This window comes from Euprymna scolopes, chromosome 25, assembly GCF_053919585.1.
Source record: "Euprymna scolopes isolate OS-2025 chromosome 25, ASM5391958v1, whole genome shotgun sequence".
In the NCBI taxonomy this organism is placed as follows: Eukaryota; Metazoa; Mollusca; class Cephalopoda; order Sepiida; family Sepiolidae; genus Euprymna; species Euprymna scolopes.
The window spans coordinates 25589167-25604166 of record NC_136506.1 but is presented as its reverse complement, the minus strand read 5'-3'; the positions used below and the strand labels follow the sequence as shown (position 1 = coordinate 25604166).

At 28.6% G+C, this 15000-nt stretch overlaps 1 protein-coding gene across 2 annotated transcripts in view; it reads right to left on the bottom strand.

The window, feature by feature from the left end:
- The window catches only part of LOC145247299 (chitinase-3-like protein 2), a 134168-nt gene that overhangs the window by 769 nt on the left and 118399 nt on the right, over positions 1-15000 (bottom strand). For both annotated transcript variants that reach the window (XM_080108922.1, XM_080108921.1), the window contains exon 7: positions 7517-7639. In XM_080108922.1, coding sequence (XP_079965048.1) covers positions 7517-7639 — 123 coding nt within the window. The remainder of the gene's footprint in view (positions 1-7516; positions 7640-15000) is intronic.

The following is a 15000-nucleotide window of genomic DNA, read 5'->3' as shown; positions in this document are numbered from 1 at the left end:
TTACAGATATATACATTACACATATATACATCACACATACATACATTACACATACATACATTACACATACATACATTACACATATATACATTACACATATATATATTACACATACATACATTACACATATATACATTACACATACATACATTACACATACATACATTACACATATATACATTACACATATATAAATTACACATACATACATTACACATACATACATTACACATACATACATTACACATATATACATTATACATATATACATTACACATACATACATTACACATACATACATTACACATATATACATTACACATACATACATTATACATACATTACACATACATACATTACACATACATGCATTACACATATATACATTACACATACATACATTACACATACATACATTACACATACATACATTACACATATATACATTACACATACATACATTACACATACATATATACATAACACATACATACATTACACATATATACATTACACATACATACATTACACATATATACATTACACATACATACATTACACATACATACATTACACATACATACATTGCACATTTATACATTGCACATATATACATTACACATATATACATTACACATACATACATTACACATATATACATTACACATATATACATTACACATACATACATTACACATACATACATTACACATATATGCATTACACATACATACATTACACATATATACATTACACATATATACATTACACATACATACATTACACATACATACATTACACATACATACATTACACATATATACATTACACATACATACATTACACATATATACATTACACATGTATACATTACACATACATACCTTACACATATATGCATTACACATACATCCATTACACATACATACATTACACATATATACATTACACATATATACATTACACATACATATATTACACATATATACATTACACATATATACATTACACATATATACATTACACATACATACATTACACATATATACATTGCACATACATACATTACACATACATACATTACACATACATACATTACACATATATACATTACACATATATACATTACACATACATACATTACACATATATACATAACACATACATGCATTACGCATACATGCATTACACATATATACATTACACATATATACATTACACATATATACATTACATATATATACATTACACATACATGCATTACACATACATACATTACACATACATACATTACACATACATACATTACCATATATACATTACACATATATACATTACACATATATACATTAAACATACATACATTACACATACATACATAACACATACATACATTACACATACATATATACATAACACATATATACATTACACATATATACATTACACATACATACATTACACATATATACATTACACATACATACATTACACATATATACATTACACATACATACATTACACATATATACATTACACATACATACATTACACATATATACATTACACATACATACATTTCACATACATACATTACGCATATATACATTACACATATATACATTACACATATATACATTACACATAAATACATTACACATACATACATTACACATACATACATTACACATATATACATTACACATACATACATTACACATATATACATTACACATATATATATTACACATACATACATTACACATATATACATTACACATACATACATTACACATACATACATTACACATATATACATTACACATATATAAATTACACATACATACATTACACATACATACATTACACATACATACATTACACATATATACATTATACATATATACATTACACATACATACATTACACATACATACATTACACATATATACATTACACATACATACATTATACATACATTACACATACATACATTACACATACATGCATTACACATATATACATTACACATACATACATTACACATACATACATTACACATATATACATTACACATACATACATTATACATACATTACACATAAATACATTACACATACATACATTACACCTATATACATTACACATACATACATTACACATACATACATTACACATACATATATACATAACACATATATACATTACACATATATACATTACACATACATACATTACACATACATACATTACACATATATACATTACACATACATACATTACACATACATATATACATAACACATACATTACACATATATACATTACACATATATACATTACACATATATACATTACACATACATACATTACACATACATACATTACACATATATACATTACACATACATACATTACACATACATATATACATAACACATACATACATTACACATACATACATTACACATACATACATTTCACATATATACATTACACATACATACATTACACATATATACATTACACATACATTCATTACACATACATACATTACACATACATACATTGCACATTTATACATTGCACATATATACATTACACATATATACATTGCACATACATACATTACACATATATACATTACACATATATACATTACACATACATTCATTACACATAGATACATTACACATATATGCATTACACATACATACATTACACATATATACATTACACATATATACATTACACATACATACATTACACATACATACATTACACATACATACATTACACATATATACATTACACATACATACATTACACATATATACATTACACATACATACATTACACATACATATATACATAACACATACATTCATTACACATATATACATTACACATACATACATTACACATATATACATTACACATACATACATTACACATACATACATTACGCATATATACATTACACATATATACATTACACATACATACATTACACATATATACATTACACATATATACATTACACATATACATTACACATATATGCATTACACATACATACATTACACATACATACATTACACATATATACATTACACATATATACATTACACATACATATATTACACATATATACATTACACATATATACATTACACATATATACATTACACATACATACATTACACATATATACATTGCACATACATACATTACACATACATACATTACACATACATACATTACACATATATACATTACACATATATACATTACACATACATACATTACTCATATATACATAACACATACATACATTACGCATACATGCATTACACATATATACATTACACATATATACATTACACATATATACATTACACATACATACATTACACATACATGCATTACACATACATACATTACACATACATACATAACACATACATACATTACCATATATACATTACACATACATACATTACACATACATACATTGCACATACATACATTACACATACATATTTACATAACACATACATACATTACACATACATACATTACACATACATTACGCATATATACATTACACATACATACATTTCACATATATACATTACACATACATACATTACACATATATACATTACACATACATACATTACACATATATACATTACACATACATACATTTCACATACATACATTACGCATACATGCATTACACATATATACATTACACATATATACATTACACATATATACATTACACATACATACATTACACATACATACATTACACATACATACATTGCACATATATACATTACACATACATACATTACACATATATACATTACACATATATACATTACACATACATACATTACACATACATACATTACACATATATACATTACACATATATACATTACACATATATACATTACACATACATGCATTACACATATATACATTACACATACATACATTACACATACATACATTACACATATATACATTACACATACATACATTACACATACATACATTACACATATATACATTACACATATATACATTACACATACATGCATTACACATATATACATTACACATACATACATTACACATACATACATTACACATATATACATTACACATACATACATTACACATACATACATTACACATATATACATTACACATACATACATTACACATACATACATTACACAGACATACAATTCAACAAGACATATCACATTTTATCCACAAACATTACCTTTACAAGAAATGGACAGAACATCTTCTGGAGAATTATATTTTGCCAAACAGCAAAACATTACCTTCACCCATGTTGGGTCTTGGTGGATGAATCTGCCAAAAGTTGAAATAAACATTTTTTACAAAGAAACGACCAGGAGTCTCCGGTTTTATTTTCAAACAGCGTTTATTTCACTACTAGTGAGGGTACATTGCCCGTGTATTTGGAGGTGTGTGTTTAGTATTTGAGCACAAAAAAAAAAAAATTGTGGTCTGATGGTTAGAGCTGCCGACTGTCATCGCGACGGTTGTAGGTTCGATCCACAGCTGGGGAAAGGTGTATGTATAGCCATACTGCTGAATTGTGATACAGCAAAACACTACTGTATGTGGATGACTATATATATATATATATATATATATATATATATGTAAAATAGTCAAGAGAAAATTAGCTCTGTAATAACACTGTGCAACACTAAAAAAAGTACAGGATATCTGCAGCAATTTTTGTATACCTAGTAACGTGGAAATTTTATTTCTGGCTTTCTTTTTGTTGAATTAGGTATAATTTGTGCAAAATTGCCACAGTCGTAAATTTCAGTAAAAACGTCAAAAATGGGTTACTGTCGACTTTGCAGTCACATATTATGTGTATTAAATTATAAATCTTAAGAGAAAAACACAGTTTAATGTACACATATTATGTACATTATTTGTTAAATCATTTATTTGAATCATGTATTTGCTAAAGTCAGCCGAAATGAGCTATTTTTCCAGATTTAAGAGAGCTAGATGACAGAGCTATCCTGGTTAGCATAATATTTTCTAGACCAAGGGCTAATTTTTTCAAAAGTAAAAACATAATGCTTTAGCACATGGTTTGGTGTTCACCACCTTCTGAAAAGCCATGGTATTCGTCAAGAAAGGCATTTTTTAATGTAGGCTAAAAAAATCAAGGAAAAGAAGCTAAAACCTGCCGCAGAACCTTATTTGTAGGGCACGGGAAAAAATCTGAGGGTTAAAAATAGATATCCATTTAATGAAGTATTTTTTAACTAAAAACTAGAATAAAGACCGGATTATTGTGTATTTTAATGTTTTAAACATAAAGGGGCATTTTATACATTCTTTTCTGAAAATTTACTGTGAAAGCACTAGACAAGGATTCCTTGGCATTTGCATATCTTGCAGAAAAGTTTCCTTCATTAAGTCGAACTAAAATAAAAGAAGGTATCTTCATAGGTCCCCAAATTCGAAAAATTGTTCTTGGTGAAACTTTTAACACACATCTCACGAGAAAAGAAAAATGTGCCTTTGAGTCATTCAAGAAAGTTTGTGATAACTTCCTGGGAAAACATCGTTCAGAAGACTATGTGCAAGTTGTGAATGATCTATTGCATCATTTTCATGATATGGGATGTAACATGTCTCTAAAAGTTCATGTGCTCCACTCTCATTTGGATTTTTTTGCTGAGAATCTTGGCCATGTGAGTGATGAACATGGCGAAAGGTTCCATCAAGATATTTCATTAATAGAAAAACGTTTTAAAGGAAAATGGAACACTGGTATGTTGGCAGACTACTGCTGGAATTTAAAAAAAGGATGATGACACTCTACACAAGAGAGTTAAGAGGACAAATGTTGTTTAAACTGGTGAATTCGGTGTTTTTTTTTCTTCAAAATAATTAATAATAAAGTACATGAAAATGGTACCTAATCCAGAGAAATAAATGTCAGATTTGGAATCAGCATACTTTTCTTACACCGAAACAGGTCTTATATGTCTTGTACTTTTTTTTCAATTCAAATTTGTTGCACAGTGTTATTAATATGGAATCTGCATGAATTAAAACATATTTAAGCATATTTTATGACCGGACAAAGTCGGGAGCCCCCTCTAGTAAAAACATAAAAAGGTAAACCTTATCAATAACGTAAGAAATTATTTCAATTGTCCCCAAAAAATTATTTTTCTTTAATTATGTATTGGCGTTAACCAAAAAAACAAAAAACAAAATCTATATTTAATACATACTATAATTAATGCTATGGATTAATTTATCCTAGTTCTTAAAATTTCACAAAAATAGAAGGTATCTTTATTTTCATTCTGTTGCATAAAATTAAATTAAACTATAGCCCACATTACCACCGCTAACGCCTAGCAGTTGTATTTAAAAATTTACGATTAGAAGTTAATTAGCTTAAAAGTAAAATATAAACATATACGCATACCTAACTTTAGATAGAGCTAAGAACTTTAGACGGAAAACCATTTGGTTAGAACTTGCTACAAAGGGAAGATAACTCTCTTGACTTAGCTGAATTTAGTTTAGATTGCTTCCCTAAGAGGTTGTACGTGATGACGATTGAGAAGTGACTTCATCTCAGCCTTCGAGTTGGGATCTAATTGTAGTATCGCCTTTGCATTCAATAATGCAGAGAGGGAAAGAGAATGAGTGAGGTGGAGAGGGAGATAAATGTAGAGAAAAGTTGGGGAACGAAGTAAAGAAAGGGGGAGTGAGAGGGAATATAGAGAGGGAGTGGATGATAGACGTAGCATGCGTGTGTGTGTGTGTAAGAGAGAGAGAGAGAGAGAGAGAGAGAGAGAGAGAGAGAGAGAGAGAGAGAGAGAGAGAGAGAAAGAGAATGAGAAAGCGAGAGAAAGACAGAAAGAGAAAGGTAATAAAGGAGAGAGTGTAGAGAGGGAAATGGATCAAAGAGAGAGAGAGAGAGAGAGAGAGAGAGAGAGAGAGAGAGAGAGAGAGAGAGAAAGAGAGAGTAGGTGTGTAGAGAGAGGGGAAGAGATTCAAGGTAGAGAGTGGCGAGGGAAAGTGATATTTATAGAAATAAAGAGACAGAGGATTGAGTAGAGAGCGCTGCGCCGCTGCAGTGGAAAATTATGGAGATATTTATGTAGAGAGAGATAGACAGATAGTGAGAGAGAGAGAGAGAGAGAGAGAGAGAGAGAGAGAGAGAGAGAGAGAGGGCGTTGGAGAGAGATTGAGAGAGTTGAGAGAAAGACTAAAAAGATTTAGAGAGAGAAAAAGACTGAGTAAGATGAAGAAACAGAGTAAAGGGGAGAGACTGTGTGTAAAAGAAAGATAGAAATAGAAAAAAGAGAGATAGATAGATAGATGGATAGATAGATAGATAGATAGATAGTGACAGAGGGGAGCGACAGAGAGAGAGAGAGAGAGAGAGAGAGAGAGAGAGAGAGAGACTTACCTTCTTTGTAATGCTCCTATAGTCATCGAAGCCAATCCATTGGTTGTCCATATAAATGTACGGAACGCTTTGCTCTTCATCCCATACGTACTCGTATCCCAGATTCCGTATGTATTCACAGATCTACAGGAAATAAAATAAAGCAGATCTTTACCTACGTATGGTTAAATTCGACACACTGCTGCCCACACACACACACACACACACACACATATATATATATATACATATATATATATATATATATATATATATATATATATATGAGCAAACAGTTAATAAAATATGTAAAAAACACTTTCAAATGAGTTCAAAACATATTTAATTTGAAAAGGACACACTAGATAAATGGATAGTTCTTAATCCGCTGAGTTTCGAAGAAATACTTTCCTTCTCATCAGAGGGTAGGAATTAGCAAAATGCGGGATCGGATTTTGCATGCAAAAGTATTTGATGAAACAACAAGTAAGTCAAAATCCGATCCCGCATTTTGCTAATTCCTACCCTCTGATGAGCAGGAAAGTATTTCTTCGAAACTCCGCGGATTAAGGACTATCCATTTATCTAGTGTTTCCTTTTCAAATTAAATATGTTTTTAACTCATTTCAAAGTGTTTTTTTTAAAAATATTTTATTAACTGTTTGCTCATATTATAAGCTCTATTTCCTATTTGGTTTTATCGAACTTTTACATCTGGCTGAGATAATTTTATAAATATTAATTCTTTCATATTTATAATTTACTTTAATTTTACCATCTTGGATCATTTTGGTAAATTTAATTGTATTTTTTTATTTTATATATACATATATATATATATATATATATATATATATATATATATATATATATATATATATACATTGTTGTGTCGTAACACAATAGTAAAAGAAGAAAATCAAGGTTGGTTTAACAAACGAAGTGTATTAACATCATAGGTACAAAGATAGGAATACGGGTATAACTGATTAGCGCTTAGCTAGGCAGTGGAGTACTGTCACCCCTTCTCACCGGTGTAGACATTACTGGTACTATATATATAGTGAGAACTGATGTAATTTCTCTTATGCATAGAAAGGCCAGTATAACACACAGACACAGACACACACACACACACACACACACACACACACACACACACACACACACACACACACACACATATATATATATATATATATATATATATATATATATATATATATATATATTAGGATTTTCAGAATGTGAGAGATTGTATAATAAATTCCACAGCCAAACAACATCGCAGTCAACGAACCGGAAGTCCAAGACTCGAGTTTCGTCCTATTATAAGTTGCTCGTTTGGTTAGCATTGCTGGATGGTGCCGTCCCTTCGAGTTAAAAACTCCTACTTGTGAGACACCGACAAGGGTTATTGACTGGTTGGATGGCTGCGTCCCTTGTCGAGACGTAGGTTCATTTCACAGTCGGATTTCGGCGCGGTTTGCTTGATCTGTGTTGGTTAATAGAAATTCTTGTGTGCGGGGTGTTTGCTCAGTTGGTAGAGTGCTTGCCTCGCATGCAAGAGGCTCGGGTTTCGAATTCTGAGTTCGGATGTGTCTAACTGATGAGCCCAAATGACGGCGAAACTCGAGTCTTGGACTTCCGGTTCGTTGACTGTCATAGCTCTTGTGAGCTGCGACGTTGTTTGGCTGTGGAATTATATATATATATATATATATATATATATATATATATATATATATATAAAAAATTCATATTCCCGTGTGTTTGTTCACAATTTGATTAATATATACAAAAGGTACTTTACTTTACTATCTCATTTCTAAATATAGTATGGTTCTTTCAAAATATACGATTAAGAAGTTACCTCATTTGCATATATATTTAGAAATATCGATTTTTTAAATAGCTGTATGTTAGTTTAAGTTTCCAGTGAGAAAGCTATTTTAAGTGTTATATTTAAGATTGGTATTTCATCGACTTAAAATAATAATTATATTGATAATATATTTAACTTAATTTATTTGGAATTATTACTTCCACATACACACATATATATATATATATATATATATATGTAGGCTGGAATGATAAATTTGTCGCCCTAAAGAAAACAACACTACAGCTTTATTTTAAACTTTTATTGAAAAATCATTTCAGATAATTTGATTATGTAGTAGAGCTGACATGCCCCAATCACCGCCTCGATACGGGTCCAGAACTGGGAGCATGCTTTTTCCGCAACCATAAGTGGGAGCTTTGTGAATACTCATTAGAGGGCGGCGATCAGGCTGGCTTTAGTGTTGTGGAAGGTCATGTTGGTGATGTTCTCGAAGTATAACCAAATGAAGTAGTCCAGTGGGTTCAGGTCGGAGGAGGAGGAGGGGCCAGTGAGAGAAGGGTATAAATTTATAGCACTCCTTTTGAAGTCAAGCCTGAACTTGCGGGTTGGTGCCACTTGATCGCACCAGGGATCACTGCACTCTTCAGCACATCCAGGTACATTTTGGTGTTGACTTTCAAGCCGATTTCGAAGATGCGAGGTGGCATGACTTGGCAGTCATTTGAAATCACACTAAAGACAATAACCGTGGCCGGAAACTTCGTTGAGCTGTTGAACCGTATTGATTTGCATTTTGAGGGCGGTGGCAATGGTCCTGCTATCATAACTTGGATCGGTAGAGAGCATGAGTTGTACAACGGCGCATCTCCGATTTGGCTCGTTGAACATCGTGTCACTTTCAGACATGATAGAAGGCTCCTATTGCTCTTGGGATTTGTACACAACTGGCTAACTAGTAGATGGTCTGCAACAAAATCCATCACACACACACACACACATCACATCACATCACACACACACATCACATCATATATATATATAATATACTCTCCGGAGTGTTTTTCTGTTTTGTACCGAACGTACAAAGTTCCACCTGTCTATCCTCGAAGCACTTGCCATCATTTCCAGCCCCCCTACTTTGAGCAAGCAGAGAAACCTCCGGCTTCAATTAGAATTATTTGGGTAGTCACAGTTTATTTATTTTTTTTTTTTTAATCTCCCCTCCGCTCTTACTCCATTCCACTACCAAATATTCTAAAAAAAAAAAAAAAAAAAAAATTATAATTTTCAGACTTATACACTTGAAAAGTTAGTCTGAACGAAAAGCGCTTCGGGTGTATTTTAACGATCTTGTTTTTAATCGACTTATTTATTTTACTGAATTGTACATTTGTTACATGTAACTTCCCCCAATGTTTTTTCTTTTCCTCACCCTGTTTTCCATCTTATTAAAATACGACTGAATTTCCGCCATGGTTCACTTCTTTACAATATATATATATATATATATATATATATATATATATATATATATATATATATATATATATATATATATATATATATGTGTGTGTGTGTGTGTATTTAGGCAGCATTCCTTCATTCAGGCAAACATTGCTTAATGATTCTTTTTTTCATTTTTTCGATCTTTCGTAAGATTTTTTTAACTTCAAGATGGAAGGTATTTACAAATGTTCCATGGAACATGTGTATATGTATATATATATGTATGTGTGTATACATATATGTATATATATATGTGTATGTGTCTATGAGTTTTATCGAAAAATAATATTATAATATTGTACATAAACCAAATTTAGATTTATAATTTTACTCTATTTTACTTCTATCTTTAACCCATATTAATTTTCTTATCAAGTTAAATCCATACGTTTATTTTAATTTTTTTCCAGATACATCTGCCTTACTTTTAATGCTAGGTTTATTTATGGTGTCTTTTACATATAATAAAAACCCTTCCCAATATTTGCTGATGAGGAAACTTTGTTTGTTAAAAACACTATATGTAAAAACTATTGTCCGTAATTTGATGTCTACCACAATAAAAACACTGTTTTCCGAAACGATCGTACAAATTATTGATTTTGTTGTTGTTCCTTCTTATGAAACTGATTTTTAATTTAATTATAATTTGATTTTTAAATTATCAATCACATTACTATATATATATATATATATATATATATATTTATATATATATATATATATATATATATACGAATGATCTTTTTCTTTAAAGTTTAGTCTTGCTTAGCCATTATTTATACATAAAAAATTATGATAAATTTAAATGTTGGAGTTATAGTCATTTAAAGAGTGTACACATTTTATTGGGACACCCTGCATATAAAAAACGTGATCTTGTCTGTCTGAATGCGGAACATGATATATAAGAAAATTTAGACCCGTGAAAAAAAGTTAGATTTCATTTTTAACCCATAAAATAACTGCTAAGGGCTTAAAATTGAAAGAACTTAGAACTTGGCAGGCATAAATCAACTTAAATGGCTCTTCTATGCGCAAATATACATTTAAAGATTAAACAACGCTATTTTGTAACTTTTATACCCGTATAAACGTGGCTCAGTAACGAATAAAGCTGGTGAGCTAAACGTTTTGCATAATTAATTTAAATTTTAGTATTTTTATATAATTAATTTTAATTTTAATATAATTAATTTAAATTTTAATATTTTAACAAAGCTTATAATGTTAATATAATTAATTTAAATTTTAGTATTTTTATATAATTAATTTTAATTTTAATATAATTAATTTAAATTTCAATATTTTAACAAAGCTTATAATGTTAATATAATTAATTTAAATTTTAATATTTTAACAAAGCTTATAATGTTAATATAATTAATTTAAATTTTAATATTTTAATATAACTAATTTTAATTTTAATATTTTAACAAACCTGATAATATTAATATAATTAATTTAAATTTTAATATTTTAATATAATTAATTTTAATTTTAATATTTTAATATAATTAATTTAAATTTTAATATTTTAATATAATTAATTTAAATTTTAGTATTTTTATATAGTTAATTTTAATTTTTATATTTTAATATACTTAATTTAAATTTTAATATTTTAATATAACTAATTTAAATTTTAATATAACTAATTTAAATTATAATATTTTAATATAATTGATTTAAATTTTAATATTTTAATATAATTAATTTAAATTTTAATATTTTAATATAATTAATTTAAATTTTAATATTAAAATTTATACTATTGCATGATTCCAGTACTTATCATTCGATTACATTCATTTTCCTAATATCCGAAATTATGTCTGGCCGAAATAACTCTCCCAAAATAGGCATACGTTGAGGAGGAAAAGTTGCTTTCACTTTGTTTACAAATTCTACTGTTGCTCTCCCAGGTGAAACATGAAACTTTGATGCATTAGTCACATTTCCATAAACGCGGCATCCGTATTTGATTTTTCAATTCCGTACATTTAACATCCGCTCATTATATCTCCACCACGTAAATATGCACGGATCTTTTAAGCATTCATTATTGTTCCGACTAATTTTATTAACTGTTCACATACGTTTAACGGATTAATTGAATATCTATTTTTAGTCAGTAATTTATGTGACTCACATACGATAATGCATTAGATGATCATAATTTAATTTGGTTTCGAAGCGGGATTTTTTTTTTTTTTCTTTTTTCACTTTTCTGGCTTTATGTCATATTTCCATCGGCCAATGCCGGTTCGTGGTTCCCACTAGTTAATTAATAAATACCAACACTTTAATTAAGATCGGATAATTCTCGGCATTTCTTCATTTTAGCTTCCATTTTTGAAGATTTCGATTCGGGACAAGGGGAGACAATTACGAAAATTTATTCTGGAAATGGACGTAAAATAAACTGTTAATTGTTTTACTTGATTGCAAAAAGATGTCCCCAGCTCCAAAGTATTCTTAAAAAAACAACCCCACCCCCCAAAAAAACAAAAAAAAAAACAAACAAAACAAACAAACAAACAAAAAAACAAACAAACAAACAAACAAAAACAGAATCTTTTATGCTACTGTATTAATATGTTTGGTTTGATTTTCCAAATATTTTTGCAAAAGTTCCATAGATTTCATCATACTAGGATGAGACTTTTTCAATTACTATTTTCATTTTCTTCTCTTCATTATGCTGTTATTTACCGCGAGGGGTGGTCCACCCGTGAATGCAGATGAATGTACACCCAATCTTGTTGGTGAAAGCTAAGTACGGTCCTCTATTCCGCCATTTTCTTGCATATTTACTTATCTGCGGAACGATTACATCAGAAAGTGAATTCAATTAAAATATATCATCTAAGCGTTTCAATGTATTCCACCAATTGAACCACACTTGACCTTCTAAATCTATAGCACGTAGACGAAGTGTCGATGAGAAAAACAGTTTTCGTGTGAATGTTATCCTAGTATAGCCTGTTCAGCTATCGTCGCCGATATTAAACCCTTCGTACAAATCGCCGTCGTCGTCGTTTTTTTTTTTAACATAGGAATCACCACTTATCAAGGCTCGGAGGCCACTCGAGGATAAGGGTTAATGGGTATACATTAGTCAATGTGATTATAGCGTAGTAAACATAAGTAGTGGAAATTTTGTAAATTGGATTACTTAGGGGGATGGTTCATCAAGAATTTGTTTACGTTGGACTTGAAGACAATCAGGTTGTAGTCAGCTGGAAAACAGGCAAACGGAAGAGTGTTCCACAGGCGTGCAGTTCTAAGAAAGAAACTTTGTTCATGGAATCTATGTTTAGTGTTATTCTTATTACTATTACTATTAAGGCACGACCGGGAGGTTTGTAAGAAGTTTGGGGTGAAGTGTGCTGAAGAATATAGTGGAACTTTTAAAGTTTCGGCGCTTTTTTTTTTTTTACAAAGCTTATAATATCAATATAATTAATTTAAATTTTAATATTTTAATATAATTAATTTAAATTTTAATATTTTAACAAAGCTTATAATATTAATAAGACCATCATCTAGTTTTTAACGTCGCAAAAATATGAAAATGCGACGATATTAAATACTTTATTTAAATCGAAATTTTCCAAAAATGAAAACCAAAAAAGCTAAAATGCAAAAGTGTGTAATTCTGTTATATTTGTTTATTTTTTATTTATTTATTTTATTTATTCTTTATCTTTTATTTATTTTTTATTTGTTATATTTATTTATTTTTTTATTTTATTCATTTATTTTTTTAATTTATTTTTTAAATTTATTTATTTTTATTTATTTATTTTATTTATTCTTTATTTATTTATTTTATATTTATTTATTTTTAATATTTATTTTTCTAATTTATTTATTTTATTTATTTATTTTTTATTTATTTATTTTTTATATTTATTTATTTTTTATTTTATTCATTTATTTTTTTAATTTATTTTTTTAAATTTATTTATTTTTATTTATTTATTTTATTTATTCTTTATTTATTTATTTTATATTTATTTATTTTTAATATTTATTTTTCTAATTTATTTATTTATTTATTCATTATTTATTTATTTATTTATTTTAAATTTATTTTATTTATTTATTTTTTATACTTATTTATTTTTTATTTATTTATTTTGTT